Source organism: Balaenoptera acutorostrata, chromosome 3, assembly GCF_949987535.1.
Source record: "Balaenoptera acutorostrata chromosome 3, mBalAcu1.1, whole genome shotgun sequence".
Taxonomy (NCBI): domain Eukaryota; kingdom Metazoa; phylum Chordata; class Mammalia; order Artiodactyla; family Balaenopteridae; genus Balaenoptera; species Balaenoptera acutorostrata.
The window spans coordinates 71,005,082-71,026,420 of NC_080066.1; the positions used below are offsets into that span (position 1 = coordinate 71,005,082).

The 21,339-nt window shown below is 40.3% G+C and overlaps 2 protein-coding genes and 2 non-coding genes across 6 annotated transcripts; 2 read left to right on the forward strand and 2 right to left on the reverse strand.

Moving 5' to 3' along the window:
- Positions 1 to 239: 239 nt before the first annotated feature.
- LOC103016358 (H/ACA ribonucleoprotein complex subunit 3-like) lies at positions 240 to 491 on the reverse strand. Its single transcript, XM_057542676.1, has one exon. The coding sequence runs from the start codon at positions 489 to 491 to the stop codon at positions 240 to 242; it is 252 nt and encodes an 83-aa protein (XP_057398659.1).
- A 1,616-nt stretch (positions 492 to 2,107) lies between these two features.
- Positions 2,108 to 20,738, forward strand: TIPIN (TIMELESS interacting protein). Of its 3 annotated transcripts, none has more exons than XM_028167011.2 (8): positions 2,108 to 2,186; positions 7,295 to 7,435; positions 7,560 to 7,638; positions 7,840 to 7,915; positions 11,009 to 11,131; positions 11,354 to 11,417; positions 16,726 to 16,932; positions 20,136 to 20,738. In XM_028167011.2, exons 2-8 carry the CDS (start codon positions 7,303 to 7,305, stop codon positions 20,324 to 20,326), a joined length of 873 nt encoding a protein of 290 aa, XP_028022812.1. In that variant the 5' UTR covers positions 2,108 to 2,186; positions 7,295 to 7,302; the 3' UTR covers positions 20,327 to 20,738. The 3 variants fall into 3 exon arrangements, with proteins under 3 accessions (XP_028022812.1, XP_007166123.1, XP_057399621.1); XM_007166061.3 differs by lacking the exon at positions 2,108 to 2,186 and adding an exon at positions 2,193 to 2,380; XM_057543638.1 differs by lacking the exon at positions 2,108 to 2,186 and adding an exon at positions 3,272 to 3,410.
- LOC114238421 (small Cajal body-specific RNA 14) lies at positions 11,860 to 11,995 on the forward strand. The gene has a single exon (XR_003623795.2). It is a non-coding gene; the product is annotated as a small Cajal body-specific RNA 14 (non-coding RNA).
- On the reverse strand, positions 18,359 to 18,463 carry LOC130707775 (U6 spliceosomal RNA). The gene has a single exon (XR_009007805.1). It is a non-coding gene; the product is annotated as a U6 spliceosomal RNA (small nuclear RNA).
- Positions 20,739 to 21,339: the final 601 nt, after the last annotated feature.

The following is a 21,339-nucleotide window of genomic DNA, read 5'->3' on the forward strand; positions in this document are numbered from 1 at the left end:
TCAAATCATTTTAATAACCTGGGAGTGATTCGAAGTATGAAAAGATTCAAACATTTTCCCTTTAAAGGGGATGCTACCATCATTGCCTCACAACAAGCATGATCAAAGGCAATGATGAGACCAGATTCCAAAGAGCAAGGGTCATAGGAAGGCTTCAAGGCTCACGGATTGGAGAGCTTGGTTTCAGAAAGTCTCTCGAAGGCTAGCAGGCAGAAAAGACATGAAATTTTAAAAGATCCTCAGAGGATGGGGCACGGTTTCTGGGTCATGAGCACCTTGAAGTGTCTCTTGATGGTGATTTGGTGTCTAGAATATTTATCTGGGGAGAACCGAACAGGATGGGCCGAGCAGGTCTGTTGTCCCATAGGGTCAAGCTTCTTCAGCATATAGACCCGGTCTCCCAGCTTGTTGAGGTAATACTGGAGAAACCCGACCACACTGAAGCCAGAGGTTCCAATTCCGTCTGCAGCTCCTCTAACTGACAGGCTCATGTGTTTTCAACACTGTTCACTTTTAAAAACATCAAACAGTTCTAAAAGTTTTAATGACATGGTCTATGAGAAAGTTATTTTTTATATTTCTGGTGCAATTGCTAAGGAAAATATATTTCTAGTATTCCTCACATATGAAAAAGAGGACAGTCTTAGACATTAATATGTCAATGCCTTACAACTGTGGTAGTTATATTCACATAGACTTACAATCAATTACCAAAGCCTTTACATTTTCTAAAAGGGTCAAACAATTTACCAATTATATGGATAATAATAGGTAACATTTATTAAGTACTATCATTTAATCCTCCTCATAACTCTATGAAGTAGATACTATTATTAATAATAAGGAACTGAAGCACAAATGTCAACAAGTAGTAAATGATGAAACTGAGATTCAAACCCTCAGAGCTTCAGCTCTGGGCTTTTTTGGGGGGCGGGGTGGCATATAACTTCTTAATTTCTCAAAGTGCTTTTTTTTTTTTTTTTGGCCAGGCAGATTGTGGGATCTTAGTTCCCCCACCAGGGATCAAACCCATGCCTCCTGCAGTGGACGCACTGAGTCCTAACCACTGGACTGCCAGGGAATTCCGTCAAAGTGCTTTTATATTTACTCTATTAGACATAAAGTGGAGAATATAGACTGTTATCTGGATAATTAGAAGAATGCCTCTTGCCTCAGTTACCCGGATTCTTTAAGTTAACATATTTCCCATTTAAATTAATGTTAATTTTGTAAATTGCTTAATATATTTTACCTTGCATTTATAGAAATAAAACCATAAAATTAAGGAAAATGTGGTACATATACATATTTGCATACATAATTTTAGATAGAGCTTGCAATTTACTTTCTCTTATTCTTTTCACATATTTATTCTATAATTTTAATGAAATATTTCAAGCTACAGAAAAGTAGAGAAAGAATGTAGCAAACACTACTCATCTTCTTGGTCTGTCAAATCTTGATGCTATAGTTGCTAAAGGTAACTTTTTTTAGTTTTCTGAATAGTTAACACATTTGTATGTTCCAAAAAAGTATGGTGTTAAGTACCCATCCCACCCTGTCCCGTATGTCCAGTTCCCATCTCCACTTATTTATTTATTTTGTGTGCATGTGTGTGCAAGCAAATATATATTGCACAAATATATTTGGACTCACTTAAAAAAAAAATTAAAGGTAACACATTTTTGACATTCTTGTGTCCACAATCCTAACACTAACTCTTTACTGCCTCTTTTCTCGGCCCATTATTCAACAATTAATAGAACTCTTATGTTCAAGGAATTTTGTTAGTAACTCTGAAGAATCGGTAGTTTCTCATCAAATTCTGTTTGCCTCCATCCTTCATATTCTATCCACAACCCAGTTTTCTAAAAACCTGAGATCTACTTCCAAAGTCTGAAGTGCATAGAGCATAACGAACTCGAACATCACGCGGACAAGGGGACTAAACTCCTCAGAAAAATTCGGGAGGGCGGAAGCGGTAGGGAAAGCAGTGTGGGATGGGTCGGACGCCGGAAAGGTGGGGATAGACGTGGGTGGGCGGGACCTGGGGGAGGCGGGTCCGGTAGGCACCGCCCAGGCTTTTGGCGCCAAAAGCCAAGGACTCTTCTCGCGAGAGTCTCGCGAGATACACGGTTTCCCGGCTGCGCGGAGTTGTGTCCTGTGGCTGCTGCGGTCTGCTCGAGGTGAGAGCGGACTGGCGGGAGAGTGAAGTTCCCAAGGGGAGAGCCGGCCGAGGGAGTCAGGCTGGGGAGCGGGGATGCCGGGATGTCGCAAGGAGGGAGTGAGGAAGCAGGAGGACATGACTGAGACGGACCTGGGCTGATCGGGACTGGAGAGGAAGGGAGGCCTGACCGGCTGCGACCTGTGCGGAGAGGAGGTCGGTGGGATCCAGGGCCGGCGCTTTTACTTCTTGTTTACGTTTCGGGTCTGTCTCTCTCTAAACCAGGCCTTTTAGTGAAAGGGAACGTGTGTCAGATACATCTTTATATCTCCAGTTTCTGTACCGGGGCTTCTAAACACTGGAGGCGTCCTGTGAATGTTGAATGAATGAATGAATGTGGTTGAAGTGAGAGGACAGACAGGGGAGCGAGGATGAGGGGAGGTCGGAGAAGAGGGATGGGATGGGAAGTTTTGTGGTTTTAGGGCTGGGTAGCAAGGAGGTCATCGAGTCAGTTTGGTAGGACTTATGGCGACAGGGACTTCTGTTTTGGTGACTTAGAAAAAGTTGGACGTTGGACACCTAAGGGTCTGGGAACGAATTTGGATATTAAATTTCTTTGTTACCTTCACTCTTCTGCGAGTCTGAGGACTAGAGGAGGAAGTGAAGAGACCTTCATAAATGTCTAAAAAGAGACTAGGCAACCACTGTCAAGAAATTAAAGACAGAGCTATCTTATTCACTACAAGTTTACTGACAAGTCCTACCCCAGGCTTGGCTGGTTCCTTGCATTGCATCGTTACACTTAATATAGTTTGTGCCCTGTTATCTCATTCATAGCTCCCTGTAGGCCTCAAAGGTGTGAGCCCTATTTCTTCCCAGAAGGCTTAACTATTGATAGAGTGAGGCCAAAAAGTTCGTTCGTTTTTCTGCAAGATGGCTCTAGTAGCGCTTCTTAGTTGTCTTTAACTTCATTTGAAACAATGAAATATCAACGTGCATTTAAAAAAAACTTATCAAAATTGGTGAATTTTTGTGTAGCCATTTTAATATTGAAGATGGAAGAAAAAAAGCAACACTTTTGGCATAATTATCCTTTGTTATTTCAAGAAAGGTAAAAATGCCACTGAAACATAAAAAAGGATTTGTGCGGTGTATGGAGAAGGTGCTGTGACTGATCGAACATGTCAAAAGTGGTTTGCGAAGTTTCGTGCTGGAGATTTCTCGCTGGATGATGCTCCACAGTCAGGTAGACCAGTGACCAAATTGAGACATTAATTGAGAACAATCAGAGTTATACCATGTGGGAGATAGACATACTCAAAATATCCAAATCAAACGTTGAAGATCATTTGCACCACCTTGGTTACGTGAAGCGCTTTGATGGTTGGGTTCCACATAAGTTAAGCGAAAAACCTTCTTGACCATATTTCTGCATGTGATTCTCTACTTAAACGTAAAGAAAACGTTCCGTTTTTAAAACAAATTGTGATGGGCAATGAAAAGTGGGTACTGTACAATAATGTGGAGTGGAAGAGATCGTGGGGAAAGGGAAATGAACTACCACCAACCACACCAAAGGCTGGTCTTCATGCAAAGAAGGTGATGTTGTGTATATGGTGGGATTGGAAGGGAGTCCTCCATTATGAGCTCCTTCCGGAAAACCAAAGATTAATTCCAACAAGTTCTGCTCCCAATTAGACCAACTGAAAGCAGCACTTGACGAAAAGAGTCCAGAATTAGTCAATGGAAAACGCATAATCTTCCATCAGGATACCACAAGACTGCATGTTTCTTTGATGACCAGGCAAAAACTATTACAGCTTGGCTAGGAAGTTCTGAATCATCCACCGTATTCACCAGACATTGAACCTTTGGATTTCCATTTATTTCAGTCTTTACAAAATTCTCTTAATGGAAAAAATTTCAATTCCCTGGAAGACTGTAAAAAGCACCTGGAACAGTTCTTTGCTCAAAAGGATAAAAAGTTTTGGGAAGATGGAATTATGAAGTTACCTGGAAAATGGCAGAAGGTAGTGGAACAGAATGGTGAATACGTTGTTCAAAAAATTTCTTGGTAAAAATGAAAAATGTGTTTTTCATTTTTACCTAACCGAAGGAACTTCAATATGACCTTTAACTGCCTTTCCAATTTTGAAAACCTATGGTTGATACTTTGTTTTGTTTTTATGTACTTGTGGTCTTGGAAGTTTAGAATCGGAGAGACTTTGGAGATCCTCTAGCTCCAGTAGTTGTACAGTTTTGGGGAAGCTTTGGAATTCTTCATTCCTCCATTCAACAATTATTTCTGGGACTTCCCTGGTGGTCCAGTGGCTAAGACTCCGCGCTCCCAACGTAGGGGGCCCAGGTTTGATCCCTGGTCAGGGAACTAGATCCCACATACCGCAACTAAGAGTTTGCATGCTGCAACTAAAGATCCCGCATGCCGCAACTGAAGACCCCATATGACGCAACGAAGGTCCCACACACAGCAACAAAGATCCCACGTGCTGCAACTAAGACCCGGCACAGCCAAATAAATAAATAAATAGGGCTTCCCTGGTGGCGCAGTGGTTGAGAATCTGCCTGCTAATGCAGGGGACACGGGTTCGAGCCCTGGTCTGGGAAGATCCCACATGCCACGGAGCAGCTGGGCCCGTGAGCCACAATTGCTGAGCCTGCGCGTCTGGAGCCTGTGCCCCGCGACGGGAGGGGCCGCGATAGAGAAAGGCCCGCGCACCGCGATGAAGAGCGGTCCCTGCACCGCGATGAAGAGTGGCCCCCGCTTGCCGCAACTGGAGAAAGCCCTCGCACGAACCGAAGACCCAACACAGCCAAAAATAAATAAATTTAAAAAAAAAAATAAATAAATAAATAAATAAATAAATAATTTTAAAAACCCCAAAAAACCAAATTCTTTCTTTCTTTTTTTAGTGGCCCATTGCAGTTATTAAATCCTGCTAGACAGAAATTACAAGTATCATTGCCATCAGAACTCTCCCTATCCATAAACTCAGGAACTGAACAGATTCAGATAATTTTTTGAGATATGTTTCCTTCATGAACTCTCATGTTATCCCAAACTCAGGAATCTGATAGATTTGGAAAATGCATTACACTACCCATGACCTGAACTCACTAAAAATAATTCTCACTATCTGAATTCAGGAAACACATGGATAGTGAGGATTCCTGGGCTACCTGCCCTGGCAGTGAAATGAGAAAGCTCAATTGGCCACCTCAGTTCTGCTCTCTGGGGCCACCCCCTTGTTCCCCTCCTCCAGGGTCCCAGCCTTGCCCTCCAGGAGCCCCTTCCCTGTGCATTTCCCTATTGGCCACATTTGAAGTCGGTGTTAGGAGGTGTGCCCTCCTTTGGGGCTGTAGAACTGCCCAGGTTTTCTGCTAGTTCAAGTTGGGAGGACCAACATCAACAACTATTTCTTGAGCACTGGCTGTATATCAGTTTTGGGGCTACAGTAGAGGAGCACTGAGACCCACCTTGTCATTGCCCTTTTAGAGCTACAGTCTATTATGGGAGACAGAGATTAATCAAATAATCATACAAATAGAACCTAATATTGGAATTGGGTAAGTGCTACAAAACTTGTACTTGACATTTTGAATGCTTGTTATAGGAGGATTTAATTTAGGAAAACTGGGGGAGACTTTTCTGAGGTGATGGTTGAGATCTGAAAGAGATTAGGAGTCAGGGAGGAGCCTTCAAGATAGGAAACAGCTTTTGTAAAGGCCTAGTGGCCTGAGGGATAGAAAGAAAAAGCATGGAGAATGGTGTGAAGTCTGGAGAAGTAGGAAAGTGCTAAACCCTGCAGGGCCTTGGAGTTTTATCATTATCCTAAGAGCAGTAGAAAGCCATTGAAGTATTTAAGCCTAGCAGTAATGTGATCAGCTTGACATTTCCAAAGGTTCAGTTTAGCTGTAATATGGAGAACGGATTGAAAGGGCAAAATGGATAGGAGTAATGGAATAATCCAAGCAAGAAGTGTTAGGAAGTGGTTGTGGAAATAGGGAGAAATGGACAGACTCAAGGGATAATCTGGAAGTAAAATGGACAGGGTATTTAGGATGGGGGAATGAAGTGTTAAGGATGACTTGCAGGTTTCTGACGTAGAGCTGGATAGGTGTCATTCATTGAATTGGGAAAATTTAGAAGGTTGGTTTTATACATGATGAGTTATAGGTGGCTTTGAGAAATTTTAGAGCTGTAAAATGAGAAGTAGGGATTTAGAGCTCGGATTTGATGCTCAGGTGGAGATAAAAAATTAATGGGTCATCTATAAATTAGAGCCATGTGCATAACTGAGTGAAGAGGGCCTAGGATGAAGTCTTGGATACTAACTGACCAGGCTAGAGGAATATGAATCTGCAAAGAAGATCCAGGAGGAGTGTCCAGGAAGGGAGGAAAGCCAGTTGAGTACTGTGTTTCAGGAGTCAACAAAAACACTTTTCCAGAAAAAGGAACTGGTCAAAAGTGTCAGATGTTTCTGAGAGGTCACGTAAGATGGTACTGACAAGCATTCTTTCAAGTTACCAACTTAAGGATTATTTCCACTTCTGCAAAGGAAACCTTACTGGAAAACCAATATGTAAACAGTATTTTTATTTTTCCTTTTTCAGTCCCCCCGCACAGCTTATGGCATCTTAGTTCCTGGAGCAGGGATTGAACCCGGGCCCTCAGCAGTGAGAACACAGAGCCCTAACCACTGGACTACCAGGGAATTCCCAACAGTATTCTTAAAAAGCTTCTCTGGTTGAAGTGGGGTTGAGGTATTGTACCCTGGCTATTTCACACCCCTTTGGACCACAGTTTGAAACCCTCTGAAAAGTTAAAATCATCATTTTATGGTGGGGAAACTCAACAGTTGAGGTAAAATGATTTGCTCAAAATCATATAGTTATTTAGTGGTAGGGTCTACATTAGAACTCAGTTCTTCTAATTTCTAACTTTGTTCTTTTTTCCGTAACTGTTACCTTCTTCACTTTAGTTCATGATGTGTGAGTTTGAAATATGGTTTAACTGACTGAAGCACATGCATTTTGCTGCAAGTGGAACTTAACTGTGTAATAAGAAGACTACTTGGATGCATAAACATGTTTACTTTTTTTTCCCCCTAGAGGAAAAGATGCTAGAACCACAGGAGAATGGCTTGATTGACCTACCAGATTATGAGCATATAGAAGATGAAACTTTTCCTCCATTCCCACCTCCCGCCTCTCCAGGGAGAGAAGATGGTGAAGGAGCTGAACCTGAAGAAGGTCTGTATAGGGTTCCAAAGTGGTGTCCATGTTCAGCTATCCATCTAACAGCTTAGAAATGATACATTTTATAAATGAGGCTTAAGTTACTTAAGTAATATTAAATCTTGGTATATTTCACCAGAGTTAGGGAGAGGAGCACGTGTTCCTGTACCTCCAAAGAGAACAGTTAAAAGGAATATACCCAAGCTGAATGCTGAGAGGTACATTTACTATTTCCTTAAATATTTATACTTTTCTTTCCGTCATTTTTTCCCTCTTATGTTACAAGCTTTTGGTTGGGATGATTTGGAGATCAGACATTTTTCTCAGTTCAGTAGTTAATATTTTTTTCTTCTTATGGTCTTGGTTGGGCCTTGATGGCTTTAGAAAACTTGAAATTTAAAACATATTTCTATTCACAGATTAATTTCAGAGAGAGGGCTTCCAGCATTAAGGCATGTGTTTGATAAGGCAAAATTCAAAGGTAAAGGTCATGAGGTAAGAAATGTCTGATTTTTATTTTAGACCTTTGTTTTTTTTTTTTTTTTTTTAAAGGATTTTCTTATTTATTTATTTATTTATTTATTTATTTATTTTTGGCTGTGTTGGGTCTTCGGTTCGTGCGAGGGCTTTCTCCAGTTGCGGCAAGCGGGGGCCACTCTTCATCGCGGTGCGGGGACCGCTCTTCATCGCGGTGCGCGGGCCTTTCTCTATCGCGGCCCCTCCCGTCACGGGGCACAGGCTCCAGACGCGCAGGCTCAGCAATTGTGGCTCACGGGCCCAGCTGCTCCGTGGCATGTGGGATCTTCCCAGACCAGGGCTCGAACCCGTGTCCCCTGCATTAGCAGGCAGATTCTCAACCACTGCGCCACCAGGGAAGCCCTAGACCTTTGTTTTTTAAAATATCAATAAGACTGTGGGCCCATTATCATGTTCTTATGAATCTTAGAATGTTTCACAGATACCATCATTCATCATCATATCTCTTTAGAAACTATGATGTAGTAGAAAGGACACTATTTGAAGACATTTAGGAACTGTAAATCTCTGCACAAATGTACATTTAAAAATTCTCTTTGAATCATGTAGTGCGCAGATACAATTTTTTGCAGATGATATCTTTGTAGAGCTTTGCAGTTTATGAAGTATTTTCAATTATATTCTTTAATTATCAACCTCTGGGGTAGGTGTTGGTCCCATTATCTAGTGAAGGAAACTGAGTTTTAGAGTTTTAAGCCTCCACTGCCAGTGGTTAAGGGCAGAGCGTTGACTTTCCATTGCATGGCCCAGCTAGAGTAACATTAACAGCATGAGCATGATCTTGGTGTGGTATTCAGGATAGTTGGAAAGAGGGAAGCAGCTGGAGGCAGACAGCAATTCAGAGGCTATTTCACTACCAGCGGAATGAGGTAAAATAGCCTGGATAGGGTAATAGTAGAGGGATGAACAACATATAATACTTGGAGGTGATTGGGAGGTACAAAAGTAAAAATTAATCCCAAGATTTCAAACCTGGGAGGCTGAAAAATTGTAGTACATTTGCTTAGTTTCGGTGGACAGGAAGGGAGAATATAAGCCTGTGTCCTATTTTGCCACAAAACTAAACATAAATCAAGATTTTTAAAACCATGCCCAGCTTGGTTAATTCATTGCTGTTATTGAAATTTTCAGGTAGTAGTGATGAATTGGTGCTTTGAATTTATGACGTCTTCATCATTTTCATAATAAGTACTTTAAAAGATAAATAAACTTATACGAAGGATAAATATTTTGTGTTCCTTCACTGGGTGAGGTTGGGCTCTGAGTTTGTCTAGTCTTCTGTACTTTGCCTTTGAAAATTCTACTATTTTCTAACGAAGCTGAATCCTCGATGCTTTTCTCTCCATGTATGACTTGGGACTTCACACTGTATTTAGGTATTTCTCTTCTCTGTCCCTTGGGTCTAATGTGATATTGTGAGGTGGCTGATCAGCAACCCCAACAACTGGAAAATGGTCATAGGTGATTGAACTTTTTTTTTTAATTTAAAAAAATTTTTTATTTTATTATTTATTTTTGGCTGCATTGGGTCTTCGTTGCTGTGCGCAGGCTTTCTCTAGTTGCGGCGAGCAGGGGCTACTCTTCGTTGTGGTGTGCGGGCTTCTCATTGCAGTGGCTTCTCTTGTTGCGGAGCACGGGCTCTAGGTGCGTGGGCTTCAGTAGTTGTGGCTCGCGGGCTCTAGAGTGCAGGCTCAGTAGTTGTGGTGCACAGGCTTAGTTGCTCCGCGGCATGTGGAATCTTCCCGGACCAGGGATTGAACCTGTGTCCCCTACATTGGCAGGCAGATTCTTATCCACTGCGCCACCAGGGAAGCCCAATGATTGAACTTTTGAAAGAACTTTTATCTTTATCAGAATGAGAATGAAATGACATTATGTTCTCAGCATTACATATTGAGTTATTGGTAGAGTTGATTGTTTTAACCATTAGCTTCTTAGACAAGGTCAAATAGCACCACAAACAATAATTGCCAACATTTGAGGACTTGTTTTGTGTCAGGCACTTTACTTGTATTACTTAATCCTCCTAACAACCCAATGAGGTATGTATATTCTCGTTTTATTCATGAAGAAAAAGGCACACAGAGGTAAAGTGATTTGTTCAAAGTCACACAGCTATTAAGTGGTAGAATTTAGATTTGAATCTATGCAGTCTGATCCAGAGCTTTTAACCAGTCTCCTATTTTAAAATACTATAAGAAAATTTAAAAATATTGTACAGTGAAATCAGGAATTTGGAACTTTTTTCATTTATTACTCCAGTTTATTAAACTTTGTTTTTCATTTTCATTAAAAAAATTTTTTAATGTTAAATTGAAATTTCAAATATAGAGAGGTATTGTGGTCTGAGAATGTTTACACTGTTGTTGCTAGTCTTTGGTACTTTGCCCTTGGGATTTCTGAATATATTTTCACAGAGCTGATTCTCAATGCTTTCTGTATATCATTTAGAGACCTGTCAGTTTGTGTAGTTATTTCTAAAAGATATCTTGCCATATTTTATTGAAGTTTATTTTCAAGTATTTATAGGTCTGAAAAGACACATGTGATTATCTTTTAACTTTTATTAAGTTTTCATACTGGGTTTCTTTTTTCCTCTGATGTTTAAAAATCTATCCAGTGCTGTTAGACTGCAGTCCTCTACGCCAGCGGTCCCCAACCTTTTTGGCACCAGGGACTGGTTTCGTGGAAGACAGTTTTTCCCGGGGGACGTGGGGTGGTGAGGGGTGTGGAGGATGGTTCAGGCGGTAATGTGAGCGATGGGGATCGGCAAATGAAGCTTCGCTCTCTTGCTCGCCCACTGCTCACCTCCTGCTGTGCGGCCCGGTTCCTAACCCACTGTGGACCGGTCCACGGCCCGGGGTTGGGGACACCTGCTCTAAGCCCTTGATAAATATTTTTCTTCTTAAAGTTTCTTCTAAAAGTTTATTAACCTTATAAATATAAAAGGACACCAGTGACTTTGGTACTCTTATTCAGTTCTAAAATCTGCTGACAAGGTCAGTTGTGAGAATGAGTCTCCTGTTTAGCATTTTTATTTTTATGTTCCAGGCTGAGGACTTGAAGACACTAATCAGACACATGGAGCACTGGGCGCATAGGCTGTTCCCTAAACTGCAATTTGAAGATTTTATTGACAGAGTTGAATATCTGGGAAATAAAAAGGAAGTTCAGGTAGGTATTGAGATTATTATGAATATCATTCACAGTGCTAAATTGTATAAGGATAGATTAGTGAGGCTAAGTAGCTCTTTGGGGTCTTCATTTTCAGTCTTAGTAGAGAGAAGGAAAATTAATAGTAGCTATTTGAACAACTTTTTTTGAAACTAATAATAAAATCAATGACCGTTTTCCCCCAAATTTAAGTGAAAATATAAAAATGTTTTTTATTTTCAGACCTGTTTAAAACAAATTCGACTTGATCTCCCTATTTTACATGAAGATTTTGTTAGCAATAAAGGTAAGAATATAGGTTTATCTACTTTATAATAATTTTGCTTTTAGAAATGGATCTAGTTGGGGTAGGCAGTGTTACAGGACTGGGTTCTTAGTCTATTTTGAGTATATAATTAAAGTACAGTAAATAGGAATGAGTTAAGATGCCTTGGTACGTCTAGAATGTTGTGCATATTTGTTTCTTAAAGACATGGTGGTATGCCATTAAGAGATGTAAAATATATTTAGCCACAGAACATGAGCTTTTGAGAACTCATGATGATGACGCATTGATCCTTTGTAGTGCTTGCTAATAAAAATATATGACAAGATAACAGTGTTCATATACATGTCCACCATTATAAAAAAGTGGCTCTGAGAAATTAGGCAGAACAATTTGATGATGAAATAGGTCACGTCTCACACAAGAGTACAGCTCTTGTATATAGGATTTTAATTAGACCTATGTGACTGTTCCTGGTATTGATTGCATTTGTTAGTTGTACAATGCAACCATAGGCAGTCACACACATCAAAACATATGGTTCCTGCCGACAGGGTCTGTATAGTTATCAGATTTTCTGTGCGATGGCTCCATACATGTTTGTTTTTTGTTTTTAAAAAATTTAATAGACGTAGCAGAAAATACAGGCTCCATATAGAATCCCCCAAAGTTATTTATAAACTGCTTTTAAAAGTGTGAAGGATTGTGATTTAAATAATCCAAGATTTAATTATTTGGTAAGGTATGGTACGAATTGATGGCATGGGATTTGATAGATGGAAAGGAATTAGTTATTACAGTCTAAATCCCACAACATGTACTACTGGGTCAGTTAGCTTATTCATCGAACTTTTTGAGCTGCGTACTATGTGCTAAAGGTTCAGGGATAAAGATGAATGCGATCAGACCCCTTGCTTCATGGGCTAACAGACCGTGAACTAGTAACATGCCAGTAGTCTGCAAGGTGCTGTAATTGGAGATGAACAGGGGACAGTGTACGGGGCAAAGGAGAACGCAGTTACTTTTACCTAGGGGAGGGGAAAGCTAGGTAAGAGAGGGGAAAGCTTCACAGAGGAGGTGTCACAAGTACTTTGAATGATAAGCAGCAGAGGTTAGGCAGAGGTGATTTTGGATAGAGGCAGCCACTTACGCAGAGGCATAAACGAACGTGGCACCATTCATGGAATTACAGGCAAGTTGCCGTACAGGGTACATAGAGGAGCCCTGTATCAGAGAGCCTTGTTTGTTGTTGAATCTGTTTGCTTTGTATCCTAAGAGAATAGTCTCCAGACCTAGTGCATGAGGCACTACAACAGTAAAAATGTTTTGAACATTTTATTTTTCTAACACGTGTACTGCGGTACTGATACGATATATAATGTACATTTTTGATGTTAACATTACAGTTTTAAAGTAAGAACAATATGATTGAATATTCTATTGAATAATTTTTACCGAAAATTTTGGGCTAATACTTTTTTTTTTTTTTTAAGGGAATAGTTTTTGTTTGTTTTTAATTTTTTATTTACTTGTTTATTTATTTATGGCTGTGTTGGGTCTTCGTTTCTGCATGAGGGCTTTCTCTAGTTGTGGCAAGCGGGGGCCACTCTTCATCGCGGTGCGCGGGCCTCTCACTATCGCGGCCTCTCTTGTTGCGGAGCACAGGCTCCAGACGCGCAGGCTCAGTAATTGTGGCTCACAGGCCTAGTCGCTCTGTGGCATGTGGGATCTTCCCAGACCAGGGCTCGAACCCGTGTCCCCTGCATTGGCAGGCAGATTCTCCACCACTGCACCACCAGGGAAGCCCGAGCTAATACTTTTTGATCAGTGGTTTGAAGGTTTGGTTGTAGATTCAGTTTTTTCTCCCAAATCTTGGTTTTAACCCTTCTAAGATGCATAAACCCAAATGGAAGTAGAGCATCATTAACTGCACTTAGTAAATCTTGGTATTCATCTTTCAGTCTCACTCACCAGTGCAAGGACTTTTGTTGAAGTTTACTAGCAAATTTTCATCTGCCCCTTTGCAATCGTTTTACTTAAAATTAGTCAGCTTTTATATTTTTATATTTTTAGCACGTGTCATCATGTCATTCCTCTGCTCAAAGCCCTGTAGTGGCTCCTTATTTCAATCAAAGTAAAAGCCACAGTCTTTATATTGTCCTACTTGGCCCTATAGAATCTTGTTTTTGTGTCCTCATCCCATTCCTCTTGCCTCCCTGACGGTATCTTTACTATTCCGTTGCTTCAGCCACACTTGCGTCCTAGCTGTTCCTTGAGCCTTCCAGGCATATTTCTGTCTTAAGGCTTTTGCACTCTGCCTTGAACACTGTCCTTTGCCCTCCCTCCTGCCCCTAAATCTGCATGGCTAACTCTCTCACCCGCGTCAAACTGTTTTCAAATGTCAGCTCAGTGAAGTCTCCCCTACCACGCTGTTAAAATTGGACCCCCAGCCCCATTCCTGATTTCACTATGCTTTTTTTAAATAGCTCTTATTTCCCTTTAATTATTATGTAGTTTGTTTATCTGTTAGTTTATATGTACCAGAGTGATGGCATCCTGTAGCACATTGAATATTTCTGGCCTTAGCTTCTTTGCCACAATAGCTTGCCTATGAATGTGGCAGTGAATGAATTTCATGTGTGGTTCTCATTTTTTTTAATGCCACTTTTATCCTAGTCAAAAGTGGTTATATTCACATGGATATTCTGTAAGACATTGTTTGTACTAAAGAGGTCATTTACTGTTGAAGAGATCTTTCCTTTCATGGCTCACAGAAGAATATTGAATAGTTTTTTATGTATTTCATTACTATTAATTCAGAATCCTATAAGCCCTATAAGGTGAAGCATATTAGAAATCCTGTATATTGCATAATTGGTTCTAATACTTGTTTCTTAACTTTTCCAGCAATGTTTTCTAAATGTACTCCATCAATATTTCCTGACAAAGGAATGTATTTTAGTTTTTTTTTTTTTAATTTAATTAATTAATTTATTTATTTATGGCTGTGTTGGGTCTTCGTTTCTGTGCGAGGGCTTTCTCTAGTTGTGGCAAGCGGGGGCCACTCTTCATCGTGGTGCGCGGGACTCTCACTATCGTGGCCTCTCTTGTTGCGGAGCACAGGCTCCAGACGCTCAGGCTCAGTAGTTGTGGCTCACGGGCCCAGGTGCTCCGCAGCATGTGGGATCTTCCCAGACCAGGGCTCAAACCCGTGTCCCCTGCATTGGCAGGCAGATTCTCAACCACTGTGCCACCAGGGAAGCCCCTATTTTAGTTTCTTGACACATTTTTTTCCGTATCAGGAGGGAAAAGTGTATGGCTTTCTGTCTTTCACCATTAAGGAAGAAACCTCAAAAGGGGCTTAGATTGTAAAATGCTGGATTAAATACATGATTTTTAAACCTCACTGGTTTGTTTTTATGTTTTAAATGTTTTGCTAGTTGTGATGGTTTTTACTGGCATTAGCTAATACCTCACTGTACAATATGTACATAGGACATAGGACAAGAGTAACTGTAAACTCATATTTCAAATGGTGGTCTTGGTGATATGAAGTTTTTTTGGCCCACTTGTCAGATCTGATGAGGTTATTTATTATTATTATTATTATTATTATTTTTTTTTTAAATTTTCTCCCCACCCTTTATAGCTACTTTATTTATTTATTTATTTATTTTTGGCTGTGTTGGGTCTTCGGTTCGTGCGAGGGCTTTTCTCTAGTTGCGGCAAGTGGGGGCCACTCTTCATCGCGGTGTGGGGACCGCTCTTCATCGCGGTGCGCGGGCCTTTCACTATTGCGGCCCCTCCCGTTGCGGGGCACAGGCTCCAGACGCGCAGGCTCAGTAGTTGTGGCTCACGGGCCCAGCTGCTCCGTGGCATGTGGGATCTTCCCAGACCAGGGCTCGAACCCGTGTCCCCTGCACTAGCAGGCAGATTCTCAACCACTGCGCCACCAGGGAAGCCCTATTTATTATTTTTTTAACCCCATAATGTGAATGATACAGAGAGAAGGTGAAGTGTCAGCTTTGCCATCTTCTTAGCTCTTGCTTGTACTTCTGTTATCTTCTACCTACAGGTGTTTTGTTATTTCGCAAAAATCTTTTAAAGCTACCACTTGTGCATTTTGTTAGGGTTGTTTTCGTTAAAATAGATAGTATGTCAGTTTGCTTAACTGGGTAGTCAGAATTAGCTGTGTATCATAGTATGCTGAAATTAAAAAATGAGTGAGGACCCAATTCCACCCTTCCACCGTATAAGCTTGCTGTCTTGAAGGTAGCTTAGAGACCAGATGATTAGCTGTCATATGGATAAGTGATAGTTTGTCACTGCCAGTTCTTCTTTTAAATATAAGTTAGTAAAACTTAATTTTTCGTAATTCTTAAATGAAATGTAAATGGAAGATCTAGTATTTACTTTTCATACCCTGTGGATCATTTTAGGAACATCCTACTTTGAGATAACAGGTGTACAGGGCTTTAAGAATTTATTAAGACTAATCATGTAGAGAGCACTGAATTTTTTAAAAAGTTAACTTGGAAATATGTCCACAGATCTCTAAATTTCATCCCCTTTTTCACTTTGTGTCTCAGTTTTACCGTACACAAAAAATAGCCTATATAAAATCATTACTGTGTATCATACAGACAGTATGGCAAGCTACTAAAATGTTTTTAATATAAAGCAAGGATAGGGCTTCCCTGGTGGCGCAGTGGTTGAGAATCTGCCTGCCAATGCAAGGGACACGGGTTCGAGCCCTGGTCTGGAAAGATCCCACATGCTGCGGAGCAACTAAGCCCGTGTGCCACAACTACTGAGCTTGTGCTCCAGAGCCCGCAAGCCACAACTACTGAAGCCCGCGCGCCTAGAGCCTGTGCTCCACAACAAGAGAAGCCACCGCAATGAGAAACCCACACACCGCAAGGAAGAGTAGCCCCCGCTCGCCGCAACTAGAGAAAAAGCCTGCATGCAGCAACGAAGACCCAACGCAGCCAAAAATAAATAAATAAATAAATAAATAAAAAACACAACAAGGATATACTTTGGATTCTTTAAGTTCTTTTATTAGCAACTAAGAACTTTTGCTTTCTGTTCATGCATGTTTTTAAACTAGTATTCCATTTGACTTAAAATGCCTCTTTAAAGTGATTAATAAATATTCCTTCTACTTGTTTGAATCAAGCATGTATTTGTAACATTCTCATACCTCAAATTGTTTCTTCAGGTCTGGCACCTTGTTGCTTTAAACTGGTTTTCAGTTAATAGCTGCATAAGCTCTTTTTCTAATTAGTTTAACACTACAGATGTACTAATTTTTTCTTTTCTGCCGCAGATGAAGTAGGGGAAAATAATGGCCATGATGTAACTGCTACCGAGTTAGATCCCTTTCTGACAAACTCATCTGAAAGTGCAAAGTTCGCTTCTGAGTCTAGTAGAAGCCTAACAGAAGAACAACAACAAAGAATTGAGAGAAATAAACAACTGGCCTTGGAAAGAAGACAGGCAAAGCTACTGAGTAATAGTCAGTCCCTAGGAAATGGTAAATTTTATGCTGGATTTTATGTGCTACCATTAATATACCAAGGACATGTTAGAAATTTTAACTTCTTTACTCTTCCCCAAAATAAAATACCTCTAGGAATAGATAAATGTGATATAGTATATTAAGCTTATGTATATTTGAGAGAGAGTGGGCGTGAGAGCTAGCTGGAATCCTCAAAGAATATATGAGTCCAGGACGGTTTTCTGGGTAGCTGAGTGTCTCTTAAAAAATTGTTTTAATCATTTAAAATTGATTCTGGATCTTTCGAAAACATATTCTTCCCTGACTCCTTAAAACATATGACATATAATTTTATCTTTATGAGAATTAAAACATTATTGTGGTACTTTCCTAAACATATAAAATTCTCTGTACCCATTGAGGACTTTAGAGCCATTTGTTGTGACATGAATAGGTCCAAAAATGCTTTTTATTGCAGCGTTTCACTTCTGTTGTGAGCTGTCATGTTTGATTTCTTGTTGATTCCCTTGTCTCTTTTAAAACTGCCTTAAAATTTGCTGTTTTTTAAACAGACTGTGGGTTTGGAAACTAGACAAGTTTGTTAAAACTATATTTAAAAATAATTGCAAATTGGTTTTGAATGAAGCACGCACAGTCGCATTTATCTTTGTCAATTTCCAATCCAGTTTTTTCCTTTTGAAATGGGAAAATAGGAATTACAGTAAGTAGTGAAGATTACATGTTGTAAAACAAGTTTCACCCAAAATAATGAATTATCAAGTGAAAATTATTCAGTGGTATTATTATGATTTTTTTCCAGTTAGAATGAATTTAAATTTTTTCTTTTTTTTTTTAACATCTTTATTGGAGTATAATTGCTTTACAATGTTGTGTTCGTTTCTGGTGTTTAACAAAGTGAATCAGCTATACATATACATATATCCCCATATCCCCTCCCTCTTGCGTCTCCCTCCCACCCTCCCTATCCCACCCTTCTAGGTGGTCACAAAGCACCAAGCTGATCTCCCTGTGCTATGTGGCTGCTTCCCACTAGCTATCTATTTTACATTTGGTAGTGTATATATGTCCATGCCACTCTCTCACTTTGGCACAGCTTACCCTTCCCCCTCCCCATGTCCTCAAGTCTATTCTCTACGTCTGCATCTTTATTCCTGTCCTGTCCCTATGTTCATCAGAACCATTTTTTTTTAGATTCCATATATATGTGTTAGCATACAGTATTTGTTTTTCTGACTTACTTCACTTTGTATGAGACTCTAGGTCCATCCATCTCACTACAAATAACTCAATTTCATTTCTTTTTATGGCTGAGTAATATTCCATTGTATATATGTGCCACATCTTCTTTATCCATTCATCTGTCGATGGACACTTAGGTTGCTTCCATGTCCTGGCTGTTGTAAATAATGCTGCAATGAACATTGTGGTACATGACTCTTTTAAAAATATGGAACGCTTCATGAATTTTTGTGTCATACTTGTACAGGAGCCATGCTAATCTTCTCTATCATTCCAATTTTAGTATATGTGCTGCCGAAGCGAGCACTAATTTTTTTTTTTTTAAGTTTCTTTTTTAAAAATTTTAATTATTTATTTATTTTTGTTTGGCTGCATTGGGTCTTTGTTGCTGCACGCGGCCTTTCTCTGGTTGGAGCAAGCGGGGGCTACTCTTCATTGCAGTGCACGGGCTTCTCATTGCAGTGGCTTCTCTTGTTGCGGAGCATGGGCTCTAGGCACGTGGGCTTCAGTAGTTGCAGCACATGGGCTCAGTAGTTGGGGCATGCAGGCCCTAGAATGTGCAGGCTTCAGTAGTTGCAGCATGTGGGCTCAGTAGTTGCGGCACGTGGGCCCTAGAGTGCGGGCTTCTGTAGTTGAGGCTCATGGTCTCTAGAGCGCAGGCTCAGTAGTTGTGGTGCAGGGGCTTAGTTGCTCCGCGGCATGTGGGATCTTCCCAGACCAGGGATCGAACCTGTGTCTCCTACATTGGCAGGAGGATTTTTTTTTTTTAATTTATTTATTTATTTATTTATTTATGGCTGTGTTGGGTCTTCGTTTCTGTGCGAGGGCTTTCTCCAGTTGCGGCGAGCAGGGGCCACTCTTCATCACAGTGCGTGGGCCTCTCACTATCGCGGCCTCTCTTGTTGCGGAGCACAGGCTCCAGACGCGCAGGCTCAGTAGTTGTGGCCCACGGGCCTAGTTGCTCCGCGGCATGTGGGATCTTCCCAGACCAGGGCTCGCACCCGTGTCCCCTGCATTGGCAGGCAGACTCTCAACCACTGCGCCACCAGGGAAGCCCAGCAGGAGGATTCTTAACCACTGTGCCACTAGGGAAGTCCAGGATGAATTTAATTTTTAACTTAACAAATGGATGTTTTATACTACCTTGTGAAAAATTTAATGAAGATACAACTATTGTTGATGTCAGTTCTTCCTTGCTGTCATTATCAAAGTTTATGTGGCAATAAGCATTTTAAGGTTCATCTTCTATTTATAACATATGACTTTAAGGGACTTCGCTGGTGGTGTAGTGGATAAGAATCCGCCTGCCAGTGCAGGAGACATGGGTTCAATCTCTGGTCCAGGAAGATCCCACATGCCATGGAGCAACTAAGCCTGTGCGCCACAACTACTGAGCCTGTGCTCTAGATCCCATGAGCCACAACTACTGAGTTCTTGTGCCACAGCTACTGAGGCCCATGCGCCCTAGAGCCCGTGCTCCGCAACAAGAGAGACCACCACGATGAGAAGCCCGCGCACCACAAGAGGAGTAGCCCCCGCTCACCGCAACTAGGGAAAGCCCGTGCACAGCAACAAAGACCCAACGCAGCCAAAAAAATAAAAATTAAAAAAAAAAGATATTTATATGACTTTAAAATTTTTCAATAGAAATGAGTATCTTAAATGTTCTTTACTGTAGATCACTTTGACATGTATCTCATAAGAACATTTGATTTTTAAAAACTTCTCTCTAGTAGTGATTTTTTTAAATGAGAACAGTTGCATTTGACTGTGATTCAGACGTCTGAGTTCAAGACTTGCATTTTGAATGGATTTTATATATGTATAAAAATGGCTTTATTTGGAAGAAAGTTATTATAATTAATATTAACTAAAGTGATCGTAGATTTCATCTCTACTGATTTAAACTTGTGAAGAAGTTTGTATTAGGTAAGATTGGATCAGGTGCTTGTAATGAATAATAATGATTTCTCTTGCAGACTTGTTAATGAACACACCCAGTACACAGACACCTGAAGAGGGTAGTACAGGTGAGGAGCAAAAGGAGGAAGAATCAAATGGATTTAACAAAGACCTTCTAGACAATCCACATAATGATGCTGCTGCCAATACTGTAAATGAAGAGGAGGAATTAAAAATAGAGAAGATGCAACTGGACCAGTCCTTTTAAAATATATAATAGTAACTTAAGGCTTCATCTAGAAATATTACTGAGGTTGGATAGGCCTCAAATGAGAAAATCTATTAACTTGCTATCTTCCAAATTTGAGATGACTATGCATTTTGCCTACTTTGAGTGAAAATCCATATATAGTGAAACTTTTATAGATTCCTGTTTAAAATCTGGTATTATTTATAATTTATACTTGTTTCTTATTCACTTTCGTTGTCTATTTATTCTCCTTAGTGTTTATTTTTATATAGGTATGACCTTGTAAAAATGATTGGTAGTTAATAAGTAGCTTCCACTGCTAGTGTGCCATTGAATGCCCTGGTTTTACTAAATTGGGTGGTGTTTTAAGATGTAAATATCTAATAAATGCTAATGTTCTTTTATTTTTAAATAAAAAGCTCACAAACTATCCCTAGAGGCTTTATAAAATTTTCTCATTGCTATTTAGTTCTACACTTTACACTTTTGGTAAAATGTTCACAGTTGTTATATGTGTTTACATGTCTTTTGAGGAGTCACTTTAATACTTAAAGGGTCACGTGAAAAGCTGATATATTGCCTGGCCTGCATAGGTGCTATGGAAGTTCACATGCTCCTTGGTACCATACTGACTAGTTAGTTGGAGAGAAACTTGCAAAGTATAATGGGGAACACAGAGCATGTAGGGAGGATTCGGTGGAGATGCCAAGGATTGGGAAGAACATGTACAATAATATAGAAATGAAAATCTAGGAAATGAGAGATTTGGGAATGGTGAATATGAGGCTGAAGTGTTAGGGCCACATGGTGGGAGGACTTAATTGGAGTTTTTCCTGCCTGAGTTTATCAACTCGGTGGAGGGGTAATTGCAGATAGAAAGTACCACGTTGAGAATCAAGTTTAAAGGTTCCCATGGGGGAGAGGGAAAGGCAAAGCTAGTTTTTACAAACTAGGACATGGGAAGGTTGCTTTTTGGGGGGAAGACTGGCAGAGCGATGGTGCTAAGTAACAAGTCTCCAGCAAGGGCAAGT